The sequence below is a fragment of the Oncorhynchus mykiss genome, chromosome 31, assembly GCF_013265735.2.
Source record: "Oncorhynchus mykiss isolate Arlee chromosome 31, USDA_OmykA_1.1, whole genome shotgun sequence".
In the NCBI taxonomy this organism is placed as follows: domain Eukaryota; kingdom Metazoa; phylum Chordata; class Actinopteri; order Salmoniformes; family Salmonidae; genus Oncorhynchus; species Oncorhynchus mykiss.
In genome coordinates this window covers 18,935,887-18,963,460 of record NC_050571.1, presented here as the reverse complement: position 1 = coordinate 18,963,460, position 27,574 = coordinate 18,935,887, and the positions used below count along the sequence as shown (strand labels likewise).

The 27,574-nt window shown below is 40.3% G+C and overlaps 2 protein-coding genes across 5 annotated transcripts; one reads left to right on the top strand and one right to left on the bottom strand.

The window, feature by feature from the left end:
* Positions 1-1,653: 1,653 nt before the first annotated feature.
* Positions 1,654-10,140, top strand: atoh8 (atonal bHLH transcription factor 8). Of its 2 annotated transcripts, XM_021583538.2 has the most exons (4): positions 1,654-1,913; positions 2,071-2,753; positions 3,685-3,876; positions 8,707-10,140. In XM_021583538.2, the coding sequence occupies exons 2-4, from the start codon at positions 2,073-2,075 to the stop codon at positions 8,710-8,712; spliced, it is 879 nt and encodes a 292-aa protein (XP_021439213.1). In that variant the 5' UTR covers positions 1,654-1,913; positions 2,071-2,072; the 3' UTR covers positions 8,713-10,140. The 2 variants fall into 2 exon arrangements, with proteins under 2 accessions (XP_021439213.1, XP_021439212.1); XM_021583537.2 differs by having other exon boundaries at positions 1,674-2,753.
* Positions 10,141-12,700: 2,560 nt separating this feature from the next.
* On the bottom strand, positions 12,701-26,605 carry st3gal5 (ST3 beta-galactoside alpha-2,3-sialyltransferase 5). 3 transcript variants are annotated; one of them, XM_021583533.2, is made up of 7 exons: positions 26,273-26,605; positions 19,137-19,242; positions 18,623-18,746; positions 17,667-17,998; positions 16,877-17,063; positions 16,526-16,684; positions 12,701-14,731 (listed from the first exon to the last, which is right to left on the bottom strand). In XM_021583533.2, exons 2-7 carry the CDS (start codon positions 19,166-19,168, stop codon positions 14,474-14,476), a joined length of 1,092 nt encoding a protein of 363 aa, XP_021439208.2. In that variant the 5' UTR covers positions 19,169-19,242; positions 26,273-26,605; the 3' UTR covers positions 12,701-14,473. The 3 variants fall into 3 exon arrangements, with proteins under 3 accessions (XP_021439208.2, XP_021439209.2, XP_021439211.2); XM_021583534.2 differs by lacking the exon at positions 26,273-26,605 and adding an exon at positions 20,587-20,638; XM_021583536.2 differs by lacking the exon at positions 19,137-19,242.
* Between the last annotated feature and the right edge of the window lie 969 nt (positions 26,606-27,574).

Below are 27,574 nucleotides of genomic sequence, written 5' to 3'. Positions count from 1 at the left end.
AGATTTCCCTTCACTGGAACTAAAGGACCCAGCCCGACCCATGAAAAACAGCCCCAGACCATTATTCCTCCTCCACCAAACATTACAGTTGGTACTATGCATTTGGGGAGGTAGCGGTCTCCTGGCATCTGCCAAACCCAGATTTGTCAGTCAGACTGCCAGATGGTAAAGCATGATTCATCACTCCAGAGAATGCATTTCCACTGCTCCAGAGTCCAATGGCGGCAAGCTTGGCACCACTCCAGCCGACACTTGGCATTGCGCATGGTGATCCCGACAAAGCTCCCGACGTTGCTTTCAGAGGTAGTTTGGACCTTGGTAGTAAGTGTTGTAACCGAGGACAGGTGATTTTTACGCACTACAAGCTTCAGCACTCAGTGGTCCCGTTCTGTGAGCTTGTGTGGCCTACCACTTTGCGGTTGAGCCGTTGTTGCTCCTAGATGTTTCCACTTCACAATAACAGCACTTACAGTTGACCGGGACAGCTCTAGCAGGGCAGAAATTTGAGGAACTTACTTGTTAGAAAGAAAAGCAATGCAGGGCTCTGTCCTCGATTTTATACACCTGTCAGCAACGGGTGTGGCTGAAATAGTTAAATCCACTAATTTGAAGGGGTGTCCACATACTTTTGTATATATAGTGTTAAAATGGAGGCTGCTGAGGGGAGGACAGCTCATAAAAATGTCTGGAACGGAGCGAATGGAATGTCATCAAACCATGTGTTTGATAGTTTATGATTGCGATAAAGCCGCTCTCACTACACTTGAAGTTAATAAGAATACGACTTTCAGATCGCGAAAACGTATATCATAGATAGTCAATACTGGCCGTTGTCTTCTCTCGAATGCGATATTCCTATCACGAAAAATTTGTAATTTAACTGAGGGTCTAACACATTTCTCCTCTCTGTGTGCCTCATCAGTCCAGGGTGCATTGCATTACCTTTGCGAATGTTAGACTACATTCGGCGAGGAACATATATCTGCAGGTTGAACATGGTGAGATTGTAGTCCCCTAAATTGATAGTGCAGTTTGTTTAGGCGATTTTAGAGATAACTAGCTACTTCACATGCTGATATTGACTTTGGTATCTCTTTTGTAGCTACGTTTGCGAGCTAGCTTGCCAGCCCATAGAGAGAGCATTGCATTGTGGGTTTTGTAGTCGATTTAGCTAACAACAGATTTCCACGATTTTTTGCTACCAAACTTATTATAACGACCAAATGAAAAATGTGTTCACAAAAAATATTGTTATAACATGTTATTGTTATAAAGTGTTATGTAACACTGTAAATTATAGGAATGAGTGGTTTTGGGTGGATTTTTCCTGGACTGTCCCCCGTTGTCTGCCCTGTTCCAAAATCTTTCTTTGCTATCTAGACACATCAAAAAAGTCTATGTTACACTGTTAGCGGTTACCATGTGCCCCATAGTGCACTTAGCTACAAGTTTTGCTTGCTAAATGAAGACCAAAAATAATATGATGGGTATGCTCCCCAGCTCTAGGAGGCCTATAGCCTAGACCTAAGTTGTAAGGCATACAGATTGTGATATAATAAAAAAAGTTGTTAATAAACTGAATTTATGACGATAATTATTGAAATGCAATTATAATTGTCCTTCTGTTGGCATGTCCATAAAAGTCACCAAGTAGCCATGCGCGTAATCAGTGGTTTAATATGTTATTACGCACGGCGAGAGATATTTTGGGCGGTCTCTCGCTGTCGGCGGCGTGGCGACTTATCTCACCGACAAGGGCTTCTATGTAAAACTGAGGCAAAACTAAAACAGATGAAACTCAGAGCACATTCACAAAAAAATGCTGCCAATTTTGATGGCTCCAGAAGACGCGGAATCCACGGGAGAAACACGCGCCTGCACATGCGGTCTATTCTTTATTTGAGTTATTTAAAGTAAGCCTGTCGATGCTTGTAATCAGAGTGCTACATTGCATAGTGATTTGTCTGGCTATATTTTATTGATTAAGTTACAATATAATATTATAATACTTTTGCGCGATATTAATTAAGGCAGTGCTGTCGGTTTTCAATAGTGCCTTTTTTTGTGTAGAAATGAGGAATCCACATCTACTCAGCGATGGCTGGAAGACAATCAATGCAAAGGATTCAACTGGGAATAAAAAGTTTAAACGGAAAGGTCGGGACCCCAAACGTGTCACCAGTGATGAAGTCAACCATTTCCAATATGATTCAATAATGGACGACGAATCTATGGGGGAACTGATGGAAGAGACATGTAAAAACATTGTCCAAAAAAGACTACAGGACCCTGGTTCAGTTCTATCTGTGGAGAAATCCATTATTTCATCAGGAAACCCGAATACTGCTCTTGACATGAGGATAAATGCTTTACCATCAACAGTTACTGGGAAGCTCCCATCATCACAGTCACAGCCTTTATCCGAGTCAACACCGACAAGCAGAGACTCTTTTCTCAGCACATTCCCGCATGTTACAAGTTATGGCCATCAACAGACATTTGGGACTGATCACACATTACAGTCCCGGATCGTCCTGTGCCAGCGCTCCGAGAAGTCCCTCTCCTCAGCCTCTCAGACAGCCTACATCAATCGCAGCGACCCGGTTGAATCGCCAAAGAAACGGCTAGGAGAAACGTCTGGCGTCGTCACTGAGATCAAAGCCGTTCAGCAGACACGGAGGCTACTGGCGAATGCCAGAGAGAGGACCCGGGTGCATACCATCAGTGCAGCCTTTGAGGCGCTGAGAAAGCAGGTATTAACACTGAATTCCCTAAACAAACAATCCGTACAATGACTTCTCTTGTTCAAAATGTGATGTTCATGCTGAACTCAGAGTAACTTTTTGCACTTAAATGCCCATTTCAGTATGCCACTGTATGGAGATATGGAAATTATGAAAATAACTGTGAATGTCATCATAATATATCATACTTAAGTATGAATGTAGGCTAATATATCCCACTTGAGTATAAATTGTATGGCCCCTTCTATAGATAGTTTATTAAATTCATTTTAGTGTCAACAATTTACAATTTGGTATTATTGACATTATGTTCAAAATATGTGCTCAGTTTGCTACATTAAAGATATGAGAAAGAACAGTCTGTAAGACATGTCAGTCCAAACAGTTGAATTGTCACTCTGATTCTTATTCTGTTCTACATACACAATTATTTGTTTGGCCCCCCAAAAACATGTTCCCCTTCTGCAGGCCTATGTAATAGTCTATTCATGTCATTTATATGCAATCAAAATATCAGTGAAAATCATATCCACATGACACCTCTCACAATGACAGAAAAATATGTCAAATGCATATGAAACAGGGAACAGGCTTCTTAATGACAAAGCTCTTCACACTCCAGGTAGTCCAGTTGGTCTGATACTTGTAGGTGTACTATGAAATATCAAAATCAAATACAACTAACTCTTAGTTGACCAAAAAGAACATGGAATATCTATCCTTTGAAAACAAAATCAGAGAAGTTGTTGTGAACCATTTTTACTGGGTCATGTCATCACCAGCTGTTTTGGCACTTAGAAAGATCACCTGACACCGGCAATTGTATCTAAAGAGCATGCATACCGTAGCTTAACTGAAAACTTCCTCAACTTGGTTCTACCATCCTCTCATATCAGTATGATGGGCCTCCTTAACCTAACCAAATGTTAACCCTATACAGGTGCCCTGCTACTCCTATGGACAGAAGTTGTCAAAGCTGGCTATATTAAGAATCGCCTGTAACTACATCCTGTCGCTAGCTCAGCTGGCAGACCTGGACTACACCCCAGATCACGGCAACATAAGCTTCAGAGAGTGCGTGGAGCAGTGCACCCGCACCCTGCAGGCCGAGGGACGCTCCAAGAAGAGAAAGGTAAATTGGATCTAGGGAAGAGGAGGAGGGAGGGGGATGCAGTATTTAGGCTACTGTCCTACGACGGTCTGGCCTGAGATTTTATCCCGTGCATGTCTTCTTTGGCTGAAGGCCTCATGTTGCAATGACTAGGCGGGGTGAGACATTGACATGGAAATGGACTCCTGCAAGTGAAAAGTATTCAAGCACACGTTTGGAGACCTTGCTGAGGCATTGCAATACGTTTATTTCAAGTTAAAGGCTATCAAAAGAAGAGCATGGCCTCTGAGGCATCAGTAGTTACAGAGAGGGAATGGAAAGCCAAGTCAAAGCCAACTTCTCCTTCAAATGTGTTTATTGCAAGATAGCATATCAATAACATGAAACATATTTCAGTGGATTCAACTATGCTTATGAACAAGGCTGTTGATAAAGAGCAACCGGTGACCATACAAGGCCAATTAAATAATTGGTCATGGATATTTGACTTTAAAATAAAGCTACATGAATGGAGGTTTTCTTTCTGCTCATTTAACATCCTTCCTCCTACACTGTCATGTCACATACTAACAAATCTATCAGACATTTTAGAAGGACTGGTAAATTGATGACATCATAGCATTGAAAACTTAGCAGAATCGCATTATTGATTTATTTTATTTGACATTTTGCAGGATGAAATCTCTTGACATGCATTCTCATTTTCAAGTGTCCAAATTAAAAAATAACTAACCAAACTAACAGCACTTAGTCACAAGAATAATATGGCAACTACTGTCTAATAATAATAACAATGAAATCATAAGAATTCAAATAAAACAACTTACCTTAACAGTATAAAAAAGTTGTTGTACAACTACTAATAGGCCTACAACTAATAAAAAACTACTCCTACAACTGCTACTACAACTAATAAAATCTACTGCTACACCTACTAATAGAACTAATAAAACTACTGCTACAACAACTAATAAAACTACTGCTACAACTAATAAAACTACTGCTACAACTAATAAAACTACTGCTACAACTAATAAAACTACTGCTACAACTACTAATACAACTAATAAACCTACTGCTACAACTACTAAAACTACGAATACAACTAATAAAACTACGAATACAACTAATAAAACTATGAATACAACTACTAATAAAACTACTGCTACAACTACTAATACAACTAATACAACTACAACTGCTACTACAACTAATAAAACTACTGCTACAACTAATAAAACTACTGCTACAACTACTGCTACAACTACTAAAACTATGAATACAACTACTAATACAACTAATAAAACTATGAATACAACTACTAATACAACTACTGCTACAACTGCTACTACAACTAAAAAACTACTGCTACAACTACTAATAGAATTAATAAAATTACTGCTACAACTACTAATACAACTACTAAAACTACAAATACAACTAATAAAACTACTGCTACAACTACTAATACAACTAATAAAACTACTGCTACAACTACTAATACAAGTAATAAAACTACTGCTACACCTACTAATACAACTAATAAAACTACAGCTACAACTACTAATACAACTAATAAAACTACAGCTACAACTAATACAACTAATAAAACTACTGCTACAACTACTAATACAAGTAATAAAATCTCCTGCTTCAACTACTAATACAACTAATAAAACTACAGCTACAACTAATAAAACTACTAATACAACTACCAATACAACTAATACAACTACTGCTACAACTACTAATACAACTAATAAACTACTGCTACAACTACTAATACAAGTAATAAAACCTACTGCTTCAACTACTAATACAACTAATAAAACTACAGCTACAACTAATAAAACTACTAATACAACTACCAATACAACTAATACAACTACTGCTACAACTACTAATACAACTAATAAAACTACAGCTACAACTACAACTAATAAAACTACTAATACGACTACCAATACAACAAATACAACTACTGCTACAACTAATACAACTACTGCTACAACTACTAATACAACTAATACAACTACAACTAATAAAACTACTAATAAAAATATGAATACAACTACTAAAACAACTAATAAAACTACTATTACAACTAATAAAACTACTGCTACAACTCCTATTACAACTAATAAAACTACTGCTACAACTACTAAAACTACTATTACAATGAATAAAACTACTGCTACAACTACTAATACAACTAATAAAACTAAGTACCTATAATATATGCATTCATATTTACAAATATCTTCACATGGTGATGTTTCTATTAGTTAAAACACAAACAGTTTGATTTTAATGCCTTGATTTCTATAGGTCAATTATTCCAATCATTTGGGCATTTGTATCCGAAAGATAACCTGCTGCGTAAGTTCCCCTAACCTGCTAGTCAAAACCAGCAGATCTGCCCTATCTACTAATGCAATACAGCGAAAACTTCCCTTTGACTGATCAGGATGCTGCAAATAGAAAAACATGGGGCAGTGTGACAGACAGAGGGATGGTATTTCTAACAATAACGACAACAAAAGAGGGAAGAATACACTCCAATTAAGACGGGCATTCCTTTGCCTACTAAGGATCCCATTAAATTAAATCATCATCAACTCGTGTTTGAAAGGGAACTGGGTGTTTTGCCAGTTTTTTGTCCAGAACAGAATAAAAAGTGCCCCTGATGAATAAAAGGGGTGATTGATGCCTTTGTGTTTTATGACACTGGGAGTCATGTAAACTGAGGCTGAACTTCCTCCAGCTCTCTTTTGGATCCACACATCTCCATGGCCTCTCTATAAATCAACAAGGTTTTTAATGCATGGATGAGACCCAAGTATGGAGAACGTTCATTTACACATTAACTTCTTCACACTGATCTAACAATTACTGTCCTTCCAGTTCTTCATCTGTCCCCTGTCAGTCCTCTCCTCCAGTTCCTAATCTGTCCCCTGTCAGTCCTCTCTTCCTCCCAGTTCTTCATCTGTCTTGTCAGTCCTCTCCTCCAGTTCCTAATCTGTCCCCTGTCAGTCCTCTCCTCCAGTTCCTAATCTGTCCCCTGTCAGTCCTCTCTTCCTCCCAGTTCTTCATCTGTCTTGTCAGTCCTCTCCTCCCCCAGTTATTCAAACTGTCCCATCAGTCCTCTTCTCCTCCCAGTTCTTCATCTGTCCCCTGTCAGTCCTCTCCTCTGTCACTTAATCTCTCTCATTTATTCTCCAGATTCTTCTGTCACCCTCTCATCCATCCCCCCCCCCCTTTCTTCCCATCTTTCATGGTGAAACAACATTATAAATTAATCGAATTGAATCTATAATTGTGTAGTTAAATCAAGGTTAAATAAAACAATCTAATCTACATTTTAAACACACATTTAGTCATATCTGTAATTTAATGTTTTAAATGTCATTTAGCAACTCACCTATTGCCAAAACCCATAACATAACATAGTAACATCACACAATAGGTTGATTACCCTGAACTTAAAAACTGTAAACAAGTTGTTTTTCACTTAAAATAACTACTGTAATCTATACATTTTGTAAATTGCAAATTACATCAAAGTTGATGCAAACATTGAAACACTTTTCTTAAAGACAAAAAAACGTGTCTAATATAACATAATGATGAATTAGGTGTTTGTTCATAGATTACATATCCAACATAATTACATGCATACAACTTTTCCCTGCACTCCCAGTTCTCTGCTCCCTCTAGCTCTCTCTTCCTCACTGGGAGCTAATGTGTTTCCCTAGCATAAAGCACATTCAATAGCTGAGCGGTTGTTTTCCTGGCAGTCCCAGACACCAGATGTTCGTAACGCTAGTTGGGAAGTCCTGCTGGCGCCACTCAGGGCAGAGGGCAGGGTGAAGGCACGCGAGCTGGGGCCCAGAGAACTCACTCGCTACAGGAATTGGCACATTCCCCAGTGCGGTACTGGCACATTCCCCAGTTCTCCCCTGGCCATCTGTTCCAAAAAAACACTTTGAAAAAAAAATACACTGATCATCACTCTCTCAGGATACAGCACTGAGCAGCAGCTGTTACAGAGGCCGGGGAAAGAGAGGGAGGGAGAGAGAGGGAGGGGGAGAGAGGGGTGGGCTCTGTGAAAGAAAGAAATCCCTTTGTCAGAGAGAGCCAGTGAGTCTAAGGGGAAACTTTTGAGGGGATAAAAAAACTTTTTCCCAATGCATACTTATTAAAGACATTTAGAGCGTATTCCTGCGCTTGCTTAAAGCCCTGCACTCTGCTCTGAATTCACTTATTGTCTACTTGTTGGAACTCTTTTCAATAACATTTCAAATCTAGAACTTAATTAATACTTTATATTTCACATTTTATCAACATGTTATTTAAATCACTGTTTTGTGGATATTCACATGTAAACTGGAAGACCTATTTTCAGAAGTATTTGGAAAACAAATGAATGGAAATGGAATCAGAGGGTTTTGAAAGTCAAGTCTTCAACAAACAAACATCAAGTAATAAACAAATGTTACAATTCCCCACCATGTGTTAAAGATGGGGAAGAAGGAGCTGTCTTTTTTGTAGACACATTAAGGAAAATATTTTGGTTGGTTTGCATCCAACGCTAAAGAGAGGGAGAAAGAATGTTGTTGTGTCCCACTCAGTTGTATGCTGCATCTGATCTGACCAAGCAGTTCCTTTACTGGTATGGGTTATATTCTTCTACCCCTTGTATTTACATAGACAACTCTGCACCTATGAAGTCATCGGATTTGCATGCTTTATTTTTACAGTTCTATTTGTACGCATCTCACCACCTCTTGATATGCACCCACAGGAGATTGTGTTTTCAATGCCTGATACATTCTTTTTTGTCTTTTATAGGAGTAAAAAATTCTCACAGCATCGGTGGCGTGAGCCAGGCTTTATAACAAGGCCCTTGAACAAAAGAAATTCTTTACAGCTCTGTTATTGAGGTTATTCAAGGTCACTCCTGGGGGAGACTACAACCAGTCACTTGGACATACAGTATGATGGACCTAATTTCATAGGCCTACTTGATACCTGTTGAGCTAGCAGAAATATCAAGAATCTCCAGTTATGGATATGTTTCTGCCCGTCGTGAGTTGGAATGAATCTCATTCGGTTGATGTTTGAACAGTTAAAAGTGGGAGACAGCATTGATGTTCTTTAAGCAAACAAGAAAACATGTCTGGTGGATGAAATCAGATTGTTCAATCATATGACAATTGGAGGCAGAGACAGCAGTGACTATAACCATTCATAACAGTGATTATAAGTTTTATTCAACTATGAACCCCGATGCCTTTTCAATGACATACAGGTTGTTGTTTTTCTTTATAGTATGATTGGTCATTTCTGCTTGATGGAAGCTAACTAGTGAAAGCGCTAGTAGCATATATTTGATTACAAGATAACTTAAAATTACATAGCAATGGTATTTTATTCAGCAACTGTTTTTATGTGTTGAAATATGAATTAAGTTACATGGGTTATTGTCTGCTACCTGAGCTCAGTATTTTTTAAATATCCCAGATTGACACATTTAAAAGTGACCTCCCTTTCAGCTGGCCTTTTCTAATGACAAATCTCTGACTGTTGTGTGCTAATCAAGCACTTTTTAACCAAAAATAAAGGAACTGTTATTAATTTATTTGAATGGATATGCATGATCATTAAACACCTCTAACATCTTTAAATCATTATCTCAAGTACTGCCAACCTAAATCTCACACAACAATCACACGCTACACCTTTAAACAGCTTATAGCAGCTGTCAAGCTTCCCTCAAAACAAAGTTGTAATTATGACTAGGATCATGAAAGAAAGTCATTTCATTTTCTATCTGAATCTACCTCGTGTATATGTGTCTAAATCTTGAGGTGTTCATGTGTTGTGTTCTCTTAATCCTAGACTACAATACGTATTTTTGAGGCACGTCATAGAAAGGACTTGTCAAGATCACCACTGTTGGTGGCCTACAAGATAATCAATCAGTATTTTCCAGTACATTTAATAGAATTTGGTGACAGCTCAAAAATGTGTAATGGTAATTTGTATAGTCTATTTGCATAGGATACTGGATCCAAAGGTCAACAGAGAGGATTGAATGATGTTGTTCTGCATTACATTACCTTGTGCCTTTTCAACAAAGTACTTTCTTTACATTAACAAGTTACAAATATTAAAATAACTTACTTTTCTAAAAGGGAACATAAGTCACGATGTAATTGCAAATATATTTAATAGATTAACTGAATTATTCTGTAATAAAGGGCCCATGTGCTGTATTATCAAGAAAATAAGTACTTAACTTTCACTTCTCATACAGAGGATAATTTGAATTAATAGTAGATCTAACAACATTAGAAACAGGAAAACCTGGTTTTCAAGGTATTTACCCGAGCACATTGCTTTCACTGACAATCTGTTTTCTTCTAGCGTTGCTAAGCTTTAGAAGCTGGAAACCGTTCAGGCTTTTACAGTCCTTAAAATTGGGTCTGGAGCCGGAGAGGAAACACCAGTATCCTGTATATACAACTTCTGTCTGTCTGGAAAAAAGAGGCAGAGCAAATGGAAAGCAAGCTGTGGCGGCCAGGAATCAATCTCATCTGAAAACAGTGAAAATATACAAAACCAACACATTGTTGAATGTGTAGATTTAATTTATTAATGTTCCATTTTAAAGATAGTTTAACAATGTGCTCTCTTAAAAAATTAATTACACTGAATATTCCCATCATGATGAAGAGAACATTATGTATGAAATAAAAGGGGACATGTTTGCTAGTTTGGGACCCTAGGGAAAACTTGACCTGAGCGAACATCCTAAACACACACATCAATTCTAATGTTAATCATTATCAACTATAGAACTAATCCTGTGCTGGAACAGGAGCTTGGGATGATGAAAACAAGTTTTTGAAGCCCTCAAAAAAATAAAGGGAACACTTAAACAACACAATGTAACTCCAAGTCAATCACACTTCTGTGAAATCAAACTGTCCACTTAGGAAGCAACACTGATTGACAATACATTTCACATGCTGTTGTGCAAATGGAATAGAAAACAGGTGGAAATTATAGGCAATTAGCAAGACAGTGGTTCTGCAGGTGGTGACCAGAGACCACTTCTCAGTTCCTATGCTTCCTGGCTGATGTTTTGGTCACTTTTCAATGCATCAGGAGACGTGGAGGGCAACAACCCAGCAGCAGGACCGCTACCTCCACCTTTGTGCAATGAGGAGCAGGAGGAGCACTGCCAGAACCCTGCAAAATGACCTCCAGCAGGCCACAAATGTGCATGTGTCTGCTCAAACAAGACTCCATGAGGGTGGTATGAGGGGGGTTGTGCTTACAGCCCAACACCATGCAGGACGTTTGGCATTTGCCAGAGAACACCAAGATTGGCAAATTCGCCACTGGCGCCCTGTGCTCTTCACAGATGAAAGCAGGTTCACACAGAGCACATGTGACAGACGTGACAGTCTGGAGACGCCGTGGAGAACGTTCTGCTGCCTGCAACATCCTCCAGCATGACCAGTTAGGAGGTGGGTCAGTCATGGTGTGGGGTGGCATTTCTTTGGGGGGCCGCACTGCCCTCCATATGCTCGCCAGAGGTAGCCTGACTGCCATTAGGTACCGAGATGAGATCCTCAGACCCCTTGTGAGACCATATGCTGGTGCGGTTGGCCCTGGGTTCCTCCTAATGCAAGACAATGCTAGACCTCATGTGGCTGGAGTGTGTCAGCAGTTCCTGCAAGAGGAAGGAATTGATGCTATGGACTGGCCCACCCGTTCCCCAGACCTGAATCCAATTGAGCAGATCTGGGACATCATGTCTCGCTCCATCCACCAACACAGACTGTCCAGGAGTTGGCGGATGCTTTAGTCCAGGTCTGGGAGGAGATCCCTCAGGAGACCATCCGCCACCTCATCAGGAGCATGCCCAGGCGTTGTAGGGAGGTCATACAGGCCCGTGGAGGCCACACACACTACTGAGCCTCATTTTGACTTGTTTTAAGGACATTACATCAAAGTTGGATCAGCCTGTAGTGTGGTTTTCCACTGTAATTTTGAGTGTGACTCCAAATCCAGACCTCCATGGGTTGATACATTTGATTTCCATTGATCACTTTTGTGTGATTTTGTTGTCAGCACATTCAACTATGTAAAGAAAATGTAAAGAAGTATTTAAGAATATTTCATTCATTCAGATCTAGGATGTGTTATTTTAGTGTTCCCTTTATTTTTTGGGCCAGTTGTGATACTGCCTGGAATCAAATCAGGGTGTCTGTAGTGACGCCTCTAGCACTGAGATGCAGTGTCTTAGACCGCTGCGCCACAAACACCACCACAGAACCACGGTGTCTGTAGTGACGCCTCTAGCACTGGGATGCAGTGTCTTAGACCGCTGAGCCACAAACACCACCATGGTGTCTGTAGTGACACCTCTAGCACTGATGCAGTGTCTTAGACCGCTGAGCCACTCGGGAGCCCATGTATGATACTTGTAGCAGACTACTGTACTTTCCACTCCATCTAATGGAAGAATAGAATTACTGCAGGGGGAATTGAACCCCTTTGGTCTACTACAAAGGCAAATGAAAAGGGTTCTGATATGTTCCATGACAAATATACATTGTTTAAGCCTATAGTTTGTTAAAGACAGAGTGGATGGGAAATTTTATCACGCAACCCAGTCTCTCTACAAAGCACGAACTACCTGCATGTTAATCAACATGGTACAGATTGGTTTCCTACATTCTTGGGTGTAAAACAAGGAGATGCCTTATCTGACTCTGTTTGCTATGTTCATGAATGATTTGGCAAAATAAATGAAACAGTAAAATATTGGAGTAAGATATGACATCTTATATGCTGATGATATTATTTTAATGGCAGAAACTGAACAAGACCTACAGAAAATGGTGTTATGTACAGTCAATTGTTGCAAAAGATGGAGACGCATGATCAATCAGAAAAACATACAGATATTGCATTTTAGAAAACCGGGTACCAAGGGAAGAGTTTTTCAGGTGTGTTTTGGTGAAGAAATGCAAGGTTACTAGCAATTAACATATGACCTTTCTATACGGCACATCTGCCCGGGCCGACTCAGCAAGTAGAGCTCCTGGGGGAGTTCTAGGAAAAACAAAACCACTCAAAGATATTGGTTATGCTACGTATTCCAAACTGTATCAGACATGCGTGTGTCCTGTCTTGGACTATTCAGCAGGAGTGTGGGGTGCTAAGACGTATCTCAAAAATGAACACGTCCATAACAGAGCAGTACGTTATTTTTTTAGGTCTCCACAAGTTTGCACCTATACTGGAAATAACTGGGACATGGGCTGGGATTCCTGTGAGGTGAGATGGAAGGCGTGTATGGTGAGACTTTGGAATAGACTGTTGGATATGCCAATTGCCAGAATAGCCAGCAGCGTTTTTCAATGGGATCTCTCCATAGGGGGAGCCTGGACAACTGAAATGACATTTTCCAACAGTCTGACTGTGAACAGTTGTACGAAAACCAAATGAAGTGAGACATAGACGCTATTAAAACACAACTGATGATGCAATATGAAAATAAATAAGTGGAGGAGATGAATCACAAACCCTTTCATTAAGGGGGAATTTCTGTGTAAGAAATATAATGTACAACCTCCCGAAAAGCAAGAGATCGCTATGTAAGATTAGGGATATTGCCTCTGCGTATTGAAATAGGTAAGATCAGGGATATTGTCTGTGTATTGAAACAGGTCGGTATTGTGGTGAAATGGAAGAGGAAACACCATGTAACTATTGTGACCTCAATGAAATAGAGAATTCTCTATGGCCCTTTCTACCACGTTATGCACGTGTCCTTATTCCAGAAAGCCCACCAGATATACCCTGGCATTATGTGGCTCAGCCATGAGGAGAAAGCCCACCAAATATACCCTGGCATTATGTGGCTCAGCCATGAGGAGAAAGCCCACCAGATATACCCTGGCATTATGTGGCTTAGCCATGAGGAGAAAATATAATTAGTACCGGCTCCCATCTTAGTCTAAGTCAAGCATTGAGAACATACATTATTATAATAAAAACAATCTAATAATTACATTAGAAAAATGTAAAAACACAACCAAATTCAGACATCTTGTGGACACACTTAACATTCAACTTAAAATCGAAAGCATAAAAAGGATAATGTTAATTATCTGTTGTTAGTCCATCTGTTCATTCTTCACAATATTTATGGTAATGTTTGTACACTTTTTAGCATCAACTTTATGCTAAGATTTAATTAAGTAATTATACATTATCTCTTAATAAATACAAAAAAACATTTAAGTTTAGCAGTGATAATACTTCCCTTATAGAAGGATTTAGGCTTGTCGTTTTCAACTGCGCAGGGGAGAAGTGTACAGCTTCACTGTTCCCCATCATGTCAGCACATCTAGTCCATGCAGAATCAGTATGCTGGCATGCACTAGAACATAGAAGAGTTTGCAGTCAAGTCCCCAGATCCATAGACTCAATCAACTTTTTGAATTCCAGGGTGAAAAGTATTGGAATGATAAGTCAGTGGAAGGTAGATCGTTGGTGTGTCGCTAGCTGCGCTGCGGGCCCAGATCAGTCTCTTTCAGCTGGGGCAGAAGGTGCAGTGGAGGCCCCCTGTGAGGTCTGATACAGTCCCTTCCCTCACCAGGCTCTGGAGGAGAGCCCTTTCACGGTCCACGTTGTGCATGTTCTGCCCCAGCATAGCGGTCATGGGTATATTGTCATAGTAATGCAGGGGCATCTCCTTCTGACTGAGGTTGTAACCAAAGCCTGCTAGGCTGACCTCGTCACACAGGTAGGTAGCCAGGTTGAGGGCTGAGATGCCCATGGTGGGCACGTTCTGCACAAAGAGAGAAAACAATGTCAAGTTACAGAGGACAGTGAATACAAAATGTACACTGCTCAAAAAAATAAAGGGAACACTAAAATAACACATCCTAGATCTGAATGGTTATTAAATACTTTTTTCTTTACATAGTTGAATGTGCTGACAACAAAATCACACAAAAATTATCAATGGAAATCAAATTTATCAACCCATGGAGGTCTGGATTTGGAGTCACACTCAAAATTAAAGTGGAAAACCACACTACAGGCTGATTCAACTTTGATGTAATGTCCTTAAAACAAATCAAAATGAGGCTCAGTAATGTGTGTGGCCTCCACGTGCCTGTATGACCTCCCTACAACGCCTGGGCATGCTCCTGATGAGGTGGCGGATGGTCTCCTGAGGGATCTCCTCCCAGACCTGGACTAAAGCATCCGGCAATTCCTGGACAGTCTGTGGTGCAACGTGGCGTTGGTGGATGGAGCGAGACATGATGTCCCAGATGTGCTCAATTGGATTCAGGTCTGGGGAATGGGCGGGCCAGTCCATAGCATCAATTCCTTCCTCTTGCAGGAACTGCTGACACACTCCAGCCACATGAGGTCTAGCATTGTCTTGCATTAGGAGGAACCCAGGGCCAACCGCACCAGCATATGGTCTCACAAGGGGTCTGAGGATCTCATCTCGGTACCTAATGGCAGACAGGCTACCTCTGGCGAGCACATTGAGGGCTGTGCGGCCCCCCAAAGAAATGCCACCCCACATCATGACTGACCCACCGCCAAACCGGTCATGCTGGAGGATGTTGCAGGCAGCAGAACGTTCTCCACGGTGTCTCCAGACTGTCACGTCTGTCACGTGCTCAGTGTGAACCTGCTTTCATCTGTGAAGAACACAGGGCGCCAGTGGCGAATTTGCCAATCTTGGTGTTCTCTGGCAAATGCCAAACGTCCTGCACGGTGTTGGGCTGTAAGCACAACCCCCACCTGTGGACGTTGGGCCCTCATACCACCCTCACGGAGTCTGTTTCTGACCGTTTGAGCAGACACATGCACATTTGTGGCCTGCTGGAGGTCATTTTGCAGGGCTCTGGCAGTGCTCCTCCTTGCACAAAGGCGGAGGTAGCGGTCCTGCTGCTGGGTTGTTGCCCTCCTACGGCCTCCTCCACGTCTCCTGATGCATTCAAAAGTAACCAAAACATCAGCCAGGAAGCATAGGAACTGAGAAGTGGTCTGTGGTCCCCACCTGCAGAACCACTCCTTTATTGGGGGTGTCTTGCTAATTGCCTATAACTTCCACCTGTTGTCTATTCCAGTTGCACAGCACATGTGACATTTATTGTCAATCAGTGTTGCTTCCTAAGTGGACAGTTTGATTTCACAGAAGTGTGATTGACATTGTGTTGTTTAAGTGTTCCCTTTATTTTTTGAGCAGTGTGTTAGAAAACAAGCACGTCCCTCTCCTGTGCTACAGGTAAAGATTGCTGCTGGTTGCTAGCAGAACAATCAGTTTACAGAAAAGGCATTGACACATTTTTTACACCCACAATTTGAACAGTCAATATTGAGTCTCCTTTATCTTGCCAGGGGATGGCAAAGATAAACATTCTACCAACTGGGATGATTATGTGCATAGAATGTCCGACTAGTAGAGAACTCTTCCAAAACGGCCCATTATGTCTATACATCAAAGCTTTTTTTATAATTGTTCCTTTAATTTCAGTTTAGTTAGGGTATGAATATGTTTTGTAAGTCTTCAGTGTAATGGTGTAATATGCACTGTTTAACTGGTGAAAGGTTGTCTGACCTGGTCCCAGCCCCAGAGGCGTTTCTGTGGGGAGGAGTAGGCTAACAGGTCCATCGCCATCTGCCTGATGATCTCCAGATTCAACAAACGGAACTTTGATAAGTCTACCGGAATCTTCTCTGGCACCTTCTGCCAGAAAAACAGCCAGTCCCAAAGGGACTGAAACAAAAACAAATCTAATGTTAGGTAAAGTAGTAGGCAGTGTCTGAATTTGCATTTCAAATCGCTCAGCCATGTCTGTGCTCCTTATTAAAATTTCAACAACTATGCCTACACATTACCTAATTTCATTCTCTTTTTCTTTACATTAATAGTTTGTTCATGTTTCTGGTGGTGGGCTTTACAACTCACAACTCTCTGTCTGTTGATCATTGCTCTGATCCACTTGAAGTCTACAGCCTTGTAGACCACCGCCACAAACTGCAGCTCAGGGTCCACATCTTCCCAGACCTTGGGGCTTCCCTCTGGGTAGCTCATCCGGATAGAGGTCCGGTTCCCCACGTCTTTACTGTAGTTCCTCAAAGGACCACTATTGAGCCTGTGGTGCAGTGAACAGAATGTCAACGTGACACAGGTCCACTCATGTAACCATTCACTCTTTGGATGAATCAACAATGATATACTATAACAGTTCTACCCTTCTTACTTAGAAATGTTATCATTATAGTGATGACTTCTGTCATCCTGTTGATAAGCAGCAGGGGACGGCAGGTAACCTGATGGTTAGAGAGGCGAGCCAGCAATCAGAGGGTTGCTAGTTCGAATTCTGGGTCCAAAGTGGAAAATCTACCGGGAAGTAAGCTGGCAACCTGAGGGTTACTGGTATCAAATTCTAGATGCCATTGCCTACCATTGTGCCTTGAGTAAAGCACTTAACCCCCCACAACAACTGCTCCCCGGTGCCTAGTGTGGCAGCTCTCCACACCTCTCCAAAGCCTGTATATGTACATGTATGTGTGTCTTACGGAGGGCTTGGGTTAAAAGCGGAAGTTATTTCGGTTGGACCTTGTATGCATTTGACCAATAAAGTGACTGTAATCTTAATGTGTGACAATAAATTGCCGGTCAAAGGTGAATTCACTGCCTGGTCTAGAGATGAGCCATTTGAAAATCCAGGTACACAAAGCAGGTGTAGTCTCACCTAATGACAACATCAAACTGGTTAAGCAGGGCGCCCAGCTCAAGGCCACGGAGGATCCCTCCATTTCCCAAGACCACACAGCGTCTGCACTCTTTCTTCAGCTGCTCTGGTTGAGCAGGGAGGAGGTTGAGGACATCCTTCAGTTTGTCATGCATGTCACGGAACCCGAATGGTGGGGGGTACTTGAACATCTCTCGAGTCAGCAGTGTGTCCCGCCACAGGAAAGGATCAGTCACATGACTAGAGCTCTGGAGCCTTGCTTCTATTCCCTTTCTGGCAAAGGCTGGTCTGCACTGGTTCGAAAGAACACCCCGTACAAAAGAGTGCACAAGCTGGAAAGATCATATAATTGTATCAAATGCACCACTATAAATAAACACATTAAAATTGATAAATCCATTTTTGGTCTTTTCAATTCATGATAACGACGCATTGATTCTTGAAGAATATAACTTATAAATGCCTCATGAGCTTAACTCAACTGTACTATACACCCAAATCAGAACTCAAAATATAAGCTTGTTTTACTCCATTGTTTATAAACAATGTAATTGTAAACAAACACGGTATAGCCTCAAAACATGGTTAAAACTATAATTTTAACAACATGAATGGTTAGTCCTTGCACCCATATGGTTACATTTCTCCAGCCCCATCCCTGTGTTGTTGTTTGAACAGCAGATTACCCCTTTAATTTGGGGCTCCTGAAGTGGCGCAGCAGTCTAAGGCACTGCATCTCAGTGCAAGAGGCGTCATTACAGTCCTTGGTTCGTATCCAGCCTGTCTCACATCCGGACGTGATTGGGAGTCCCATACGGCGGCACACAATTGGCCCAGCGTCGTCCGGGTTTGGCCGTTTGTAATGTTGTAACTTGTTCTTAACTGACTTGCCCAGTTAAATAAGATGATTATAAAGTCAACGCTGAACGGTTACAAACAAAGATGAAGAGCCTTACCTTTCGGTGGTTGGGATCCACGTGCCATGCCAAAGGCATCTGTGATTCAGTCTCAAACCAATTAAGGGTTACAACTGCCAGTAAGATCATCAACCCAAGGACCATCAAGGGCAACAACAAACGTCTGCAAGAATAATATGTTCACAGTTACACAGTGAACAATGCTTCTTTATATATAATATCATACATGATCATGAAGTAATGCCTCCAGGACAAGTTATGTACAGTGTGCTTCTGAGCCAGGTAAGGAAATTAAGCTAGTATTTCTAAACAAATTTGTGGCTGCATGATGAAATGCCCATGAGCTCATTCCTGACACAGGGACATGCAAGCACCTGGAGTAGCCTAATAATAACTGAGTAACAACTGAATGACTGTACAGTGTGCCAGGTAAGGAAATTAAGCTAGTATTTTGTAAATTTAGGCAGTTGGAACTCTGTAAAACAGGGTTTCAATAGTCTTCATTTAGCTAGTGATTATTAATAAATAGGGTGAACAAGCTAACAATATGTACCTGTTGGAGCCACAACGCTTTGAAATCCTCATCTTGTTGTTGTCAGGAAGTAATGTGCCTCCCTCTGTCCCTAGCGCTGATTAGCCTGTTCCTCATGGGACAGTTCCTACACCCAGTAGCAGGTCAAAGGTAATGCAGCACAGCCAATCCAAAACAGTACAGTATGTGTATGGGGTAAATCCATTTGAATTCAATCACTTTTTGAAAGCATCCCTTTGAATTTGAACGAAAGCTTCCATACACATTTGCCCATTGTAGAAGTGCTCAGAAAGTGACTCTTTGGATCTCAATGCAAAAACATTCAAGAGATAAAGGTGCTCAAAGTTGACCTATTTTGCATACCCCACCATACCATCTGACATCCATTTCTTCATCACTGGAAAAAATAAACGGTTCAGATTTATATCACTTAAAAGTTTACAAACAACGTTATCCAACTATTTTATTATATATTTGAATAAAAATGTTTTTTTTTTATATATATAAAAAAAAAATGCATAAATGTCCCCAAAAAAATTCTCATATTCGCATATGCTGTAGCTTAAACCCTATTTTAAATCAGCTGAGGCTTTTGTGTTGTGCCTGCCGTCGGTTGAGACAACACCCTCTTGAATACAGGGTGGGTGTCATGTTTTGGCTAATAAAATGTACTAAAAGGGGAACACAATTGAAAAAAAATGTCTACTTTCAAATGGTACCACAAAGATGGTTGGAGGTCCACACATAAGAGAATGTTGACTTGAATGGGAACATCGGTTTTAAATTATACTGTCAATACTCCATAGGAAAAATATTGAAATATAGATAATAGAATAGACCATTTAAGTTTACATTCGACAGTGGGTGGACCAGCGGCCATCTTTATGCTAGAGATTACAAGTAAAACTGTCCATTCAATTTCAAATGGTCCACCAGCTAAATTGCAGTGGTCTTAAGGGATAAGTCCATTCTATGAATTATATTTATATGATTGAAATGACACTATATTGGATCACTCCAACATGGTATCTTTCCATTCGTCAGGATATATTCTGAGTAAGAATTTCAGATTAGTCCTGTGTACCAGGTAGTGCCGCCGCACTCCTTCCACCTCTTCCTTTTCACGGCTAATTACAGAGAGGATTTACTTGGTAAGAGCTCTATGTTAGAGTGTACAGTGCATTCGGAAAGTATTCAGACCACTTGACTTTTTCTACATGTTGTTATGCTACAGCCTTATTCTAAAATTGATTAAATTGTTTTTCCCCCTCCTCAATCTATCTACACACAATACTGGATAATGTCAAAGCAAAAACAGATTTTTAGAAGTGTTTGCAAATGTATAAAAAAAAACAGAAATATAATATTTACATAACTATTCTGACCCTTTACTCAGTATTTTGTTGAAGCACCTTTAGCAGTGGTTAGAACCTCGAGTCTTCTTGGGTATGACACTACAAGATTGGCACACCTGTATTTGGGGGGTTTCTCCCATTCTTCTCTGCAGATCCTCTAAGCTGTCAGGTTGGATGGGGAGCGTCGCTGCACAGCTATTTTCAGGTCTCTCCAGAGATGTTCGATCGGGTTCAAGTCCGGGCTCTGTCTAAGGCACTCAGGACATTCAGAGACTTGTGCCTAAGCCACTCCTACTTTGTCTTGGCTGTGTGCTTAGGGTCGTTGTCCTGTTGGAAGGTGAACCTTTGCCCCACTCTGAAATCCTGAGCTCTCTGGAGCAGGCTTTCATCAAATCAAAGTTAATTTGTCACGTGCGCCGAATTGGGTGGTAGGACACAATGCAAAAAGTCTGGGTAGCCATTTGATAACCTGTTCTTATGAGCCAAGTCTTATGGCTTGGGGACCAAAAGGCTTCTGTTGAGAAGCCTTTTGGTCCTAGACTTGGCTCTCCGGTATTGGGATAGGTTGTTATTCAGGCACCACCCAGCCAGGTCTCTGACCTCCCTATAGGCTCTTGTCGTTGTCAGTGATCAGGCCTACCATTGTGGTGTCCTCTGCAAACTTAATGATGGTGTTGGAGTTGTGCTTTGCCATGCAGTTGTGGGTGAACAGGGAGTACAGGAGGGGACTGAGCACTCACCACTGAGGGGCTCCAGTGTTGAGGATCAGTGTGGCAGATGTGTTGCTACCTACCCTCACCACCTGGGGGCGTCCCATCAGGAAGTCCAGGATCCAGTTGCAGAGGGAGATGTTTAGTCCCAGGATCCTTAGCTTAGTGATGAACTTTGAGGGCACTATGGTGTTGAACGCTGAGCTGTAGTCAATGAACAGCATTCTCACATAGGTGTTCCTTTTGTCCAGGTGGGAAAGGGAAGTGTGGAGTGCAATAGAGATGGCATCATCTGTGGATCTGTTTGAGCGGTATGCAAATTGGAGTGGGCCTAGGGTTTCTGGGATAATGGTGTTAATGTGAGCCATTACCAGACTTTCAAAGCACTTCATGGCTACGAACGTGAGTGCTACGGGTCTGTAGTCATTTAGGCAGGTTACCTTAGTGTTCTTGATCTACATATTGGAGTGATTCAATAGCTCACATACGTAACCTTCGTTCTCCTGTATTCAATAGCATGTTGTCTCAACTGATGGTGGGAAAGACACAAAAACCTCAGATGATGAGGTCAAAAATGGATGCAGTTGGATTGCCATTTTAAGTGGTAGTCCAATTCACAAACATTGCCCCCTCTGCCCTCGATTTAGTTTGAGGAAGCGAGTGAAGAACTTTGATCAATTGTGGGGTTGATATGACCCAAAATTCAATTCAAACATGACCAATTTAAATCAACATAGCTGCATTTTTGGCATGTGAGAACAAAATGACTCAAGCTTGCTAAAACACACACACACACACACATAAACCCCTTTCTGTGTTTAAACATTGCAGCACGAGGGCGATGCGCGCAAGTGGATGGCAGAACAAGAGTTCTTATAGAACACCAGCTAAAATAAAAGCTTCTATTTACATGTTGCTTATGCGTGCATTTCACACTACTTTTGGATTATAATTGGATTTTAAGGCTCGTATGAATGTCCTGCTTTATATAATGTTTGTGTCATCATCGCAAATCAACTGCATTATACTTTTAAAAACACTTCAATCTCACCCAGCAAAATGGCTCTTGGTATAGCTTTTGCTACAGCCTATATCAATGAGTGTTAGCATCTAGCTAACAACTTCTGCATCCAAAAGTTATTTTGGAAAGAGCACAACCAAATACCTTAGCAACTGTTCAAGAAAGAAAAACAACATAATTGTAAGCGTAAGAGAAGCCCCCCAAAAATTGTGTTTAAAAGTAACAAGTCTAGATTAAAGTTATGTTGAATGGGCGCAGATGGCGATGGCCTTCTTACAGCCACTTTTTAATTTTTTTAAAATTAATAACAAATCAATACATAAAGCACATGAGGGAACACAAGCATACATAGATTACAAACAAGACAATCGAGCTAGGGGGTACAATATCACATTACAATTACACAAGGACCTTAAGGGACATGCATATACTTACAATTCTAACAGCTTTTTTGTTAGTAGAGCATTTAACCGTCTTAAAATACAGTTAAATTTCTTTTTGTAGGGTACGAAAATGTGGTTTTCTGTTTGTAAATTTACATTTGTGTATATGAAATTTGGCCAAAAGAATAATGAAATTAATTACATAAAAATGATTCCGCTTATTTCTATTGTATGTAAAGAATCCAAACAGTACATCTCTCCACAATAGTGTCAAATCTTCATAAATGTGTTCAATTATAAACCTGTCTTGCCACAGTTTTCTTACATGCATACAATGCCAAAAAAGATGCAAAACTGTTTCTGGGTGGTCATTACAAAAGGAGCAATTTGAGTTGATGTTTTCCTTAAACTTCTTCATATAGTGGTTGGCAGGATAATATTTATGAATCATTTTAAGGAAACTTCCTTAATTTTGTTAACAAGTAGGAATGTGTGTGGCAACATCCAAACTTTTTTCCAACAGATATTATCAATAAATCCATTCCAATAAGGTATGACATAAGGTATACAACATCCTGCTGAAACAAGGTTCTTATCGCTCTGTTGTTGAATAGACCAAAAGAGAAACAAATCCTTCCTACTGATGAGTCAACAGGGTCAACGGAAGGTAGGTTCTGAGTGTCAGGTCTTGACATGTTCCTGAATAACATAGCAACACCTGAGGGAATGGTATCTAAAACAATTGCAAAATCTTTAGGTGTTACAGGGACCTTGTAAAGTGATAAGAATTATTTATAACTGAGTAAAAGACCCTCTGCATTCTTACAGCCACCAAGAGTCGCGCACATCTGTGCGTGACGTCAGTGTGTCGTGTACTGGAAAAGGGTCAATATAGATTACATTGATTTTGGCGTTGTTAAATGCGAAATTTGCGTAGTCTCGTAGTGAGGAGCCTATAAAAACGTTGCTAGCTTCATAAACATATATTTGTTTTTTATTGGGGGGGGGGGGGGGGGGGGGGGATTCTGAAATGTATTGGAATAAATGACCAAGTTATAAAACTAGCTAGCCAGCTATGGGTAACTGTAGCTAGCTACCTGACAGGAGTGTGAGCGACTTTAGGCTGCTAGGTATATTTATAGCTTTAGGTTGGTTGTTTTTAAGCTCAACGTCAAGACTTCCACCAAGGACGTTACCTCTCCGATCATCACTCTCCCTCGCTTGGGTAAGCGACATTTGAGGTACACTCGGATGTGACGATATAAATGTCATTCAGGGGGTGAGGGTTCAGGTCCGAGGGCTCTTCGCGTTTGGACTGTAGCGATGTAAAGTAGGTTCAGGTGCTTTCAATAACTGTGAACTTGGGAAAAAAACATGACGTCAGTGTTCGTCAGGTCGGAAAATCGGAGATCTAGAATGAACATAGCTGGTAAAGAAATTATTATACCAGCTGGCTGACGATACTACACTTTTTCTGAAAGACACTAACCAAATTCCCATATCGATCAATGTGATACAATCCTTTTCCAAAGCGTCTGGTCTATATCTTAGCATTAATAAATGTGAACTCATGGCTGTCAAAGATTTTGTGACACCTTCATATTATGGTCTTCCAGAAAAAATAACAATTTACATATTTAGGCATAACCATAAAAAAAGAGAGGCTTACCAAATTTGAACCCTCTTATTAAAAATACCCAGAAGAAGCTAAATCAATGGCTACAGAGGGACTTATCTTTAAAAGGAAGAGTCCTAATAACCAAGGCTGAAGGTATCTGCTCTATCTTTATATCTTGATGGTAAAATAAGCAAGGAGATAGACCAGATGCTTTTAAACTTTCTGTGGAGAAACTGTACCCATTACATTAGGAAAACTGTTGTAATGAACACTTATGAGAATGGTGGACGGAATTTTCTGGACTTACTACTTTAAATAATACTTTTAAGAACAATTGGATAAAACAATTCCTAAGAAGACCCACTTCTATCTGAAATTGTATTCCTCATCATGTCTTCTCTACTTTTGGTGGCCTTAACTTCATGTTGTTTTGCAATTATAATATTGACAAAGTTCCAGTGAAACTTTCTGCTTTTCATCGGCAGCTTTTCTTGTCATGGTCCTTAATTTATAAACAATTTTTTTTTTCCCACAAAGATGTTATATGGAATAATCAGAATATATTGTATAAAAATACTTCTTTGTTTTCAGAATATTGTTTCCGAAATAATATCCTATTGGTGAGCCAACTGGTAAATGCAGAGGGTCTTTTACTCAGTTATAAGGAATTCTTATCACTTTACAAGGTCCCTGTAACACCTAAAGATTTTGCAATTGTTTTAGATGCCATTCCCTCAGGTGTTGCTCTGTTATTCAGGAACGTGTCAAGACCTGACCCTCAGAGCCTACCTTCCGTTGACCCTGTTGACTCATCAGTAGGAAGGATTTGTTTCTCTTTTGGTCTATTCAACAACAGAGCGATAAGAACCTTGTTTCAGCAGGATGATGTATACCTTATGTCATACCTTATTGGAATGGATTTATTGATAATATCTGTTGGAAAAAAGTTTGGATGTTGCCACACACATACCTACTTGTTAACAAAATTAAGGAAGTTTCCTTTAAAATTATTCATAAATATTATCCTGCCAACCACTATATGAAGAAATTTAATGAAAACATCAACTCAAATTTCTCCTTCTGTTATGACCACCCAGAAACAATGTTGATATTTTTAAGAAAACTGTGGCAAGACATCAGATTTATAATTGAACACTTTTATGAAGGTCTTACACGATTGTGGAGAGATGTACTGCTTGGATTCTTTACCTACGATAGGAATAAGCCAAAACATTTTTATGTTTAATTCATTTCATTATTCTTTTGTTCAAATTTCATATTCACAAATGTAAATTTACAAACAAAAAAACGAATTTTCTTACCCCACAAAAATAAATTGACCTGTATTTTAAGACAACAAAAAAGCTGTTACACTTATAATTCTAGATATGTCCCTTAAGGTCCTTGTGTAATGTGATATTGTACCCCCTAGCTCAATTGTCCATTGTAAAGATGCCTCAGGTTCCGAGTTGGATTTTCAAGTCGGACCATTCAAAACGATTTTCTCCAGTTAGAGCTTGTATTTTTTCCGAGTTCCCGGGTTAAACGTACGATTATATAAACAAATAAAGAGTTTGTTTTTTTAGACGTTAAAGTTTTAAATTTGTATTTATTTTAAATGATTTTCTAAATCGTTAGACAACCCCGTTGTATGCTTTTTATTGATAGCAAACGCAACCGTTTAGCTATATTTTCCAGTGATGAAGTATGTCCATGTCTCATGGTATGGCGGTGTATGCAAAATAAGTCAACTGAGCACCTTTAACTAGTCCTGAATGTTTTGGCACGATGTCAAAAAAAACAATTGAATTCCAATGGATTTACCCTATGGCTTGACAGTTGGTTAGCTACTGAAGCCCACAGCTAAATAGCAAACGCCCTAAAATATGTCTGGGAAGATCACGTATTTAACGTAACATAGGGAATCGAAAAAGTCCAAAATCCAAGGCAACGTGTTATTTTGACACAAACGGTTACGCGCTAGCTAACGTTAGCTAGCTTTTATCATACTATCTATCACCAGCAAGCGAACGTTGGATGCTTATTTAGCCAGCTACTGTAACTACTTACCCATCAGCGGACGTTTATAAGCAGTCATCTTGACGGTATAATGAATGTTCACGTTATCTGACGATATGTTATTTGATGTAGCCAGCAACAGTAACGTTGATAATCATGGAAGGGACGTGGTTGTCACGAGTAGCCACAAAGTAATAATTATGACTAACCCCGTCTATTTCTACAATGTATCTTCTTAAAGCCTGGTTTTAAAGATTAGCCTTATCACACTGCTAGCATTATGCCTAACCGTAAATGTACCCCCCAAAAAGCAGGGTTTTCATACATTTTTACGACAGCCAATATAGTGACTTTGTAGCTGTGGTAACTAGTGGGAAGTCGTACTAATCTGCATGAGCAGAAAGCAGATTCATAATTGCTTCCGGTATGTGACCTATCCTTCAAAGTAAAAGACCACCCATAGCTTCTTATACCTCAGTGACCCAGAAATGTTGGTCTGTGGATGTACACACTTTCATAGAATTACATATAATAGCCACAGCCATAATAACCTAATAATACATTTTAATAACAACCTCAGCCACGCTCAAGATGTTAAATGATATCATCACCGCCATCGATAAGAGACATTAGTGTGCAGCCGTATTCATCGACATTAATCACCACATTATTGGCAGATTCAACAGCCTTGGTTTCTCAAATGATTGCCTCGCTTGGTTCACCAACTACTTCTCAGATAGAGTTCAGTGTGTCAAACCGGAGGGCCTGTTGTCCGGACCTCTGGCAGTCTCTATGGGGGTGCCACAGGGTTCAATTCTCGGGCAGACTCTTCTCTGTATACATCAATGATGTCGCTCTTGCTGCTGGTGATTCTCTGATCCACCTCTACGCAGAAGACACCATTCTGTATACTTCAGGCCCTTCTTTGGGCACTGTTAACTAACTTCCAGACGAGCTTCAATGCCATACAACTCTCCTTCCGTGGCCTCCAACTGCACTTAAATGCAAGAAAAACTAAATGCATGCTCTTCAACCAACCACTGCCCCCTCGTCCAGCATCACTACTCTGGACGGCTCCGACTTAGAATATGTGGACATCTACAAATACCTAGGTGTCTGGTTAGACTGTAAACTCTCCTTCCAGACTCACATTAAGCATCTCCAATCCTAAATTAAATCTAGAATCGGCTTCCTATTTCACAACAAAGCATCCTTCCCTCATGCTGCCAAACATACCCTCGTAAAACTGACCATCCTACCGATCCTCGACTTCGGCGATGTCATTTATAAAATAGCCTCCAACACTCTACTCAACAAAATGGCTGCAGTCTATCACAGTGCCATCCGTTTTGT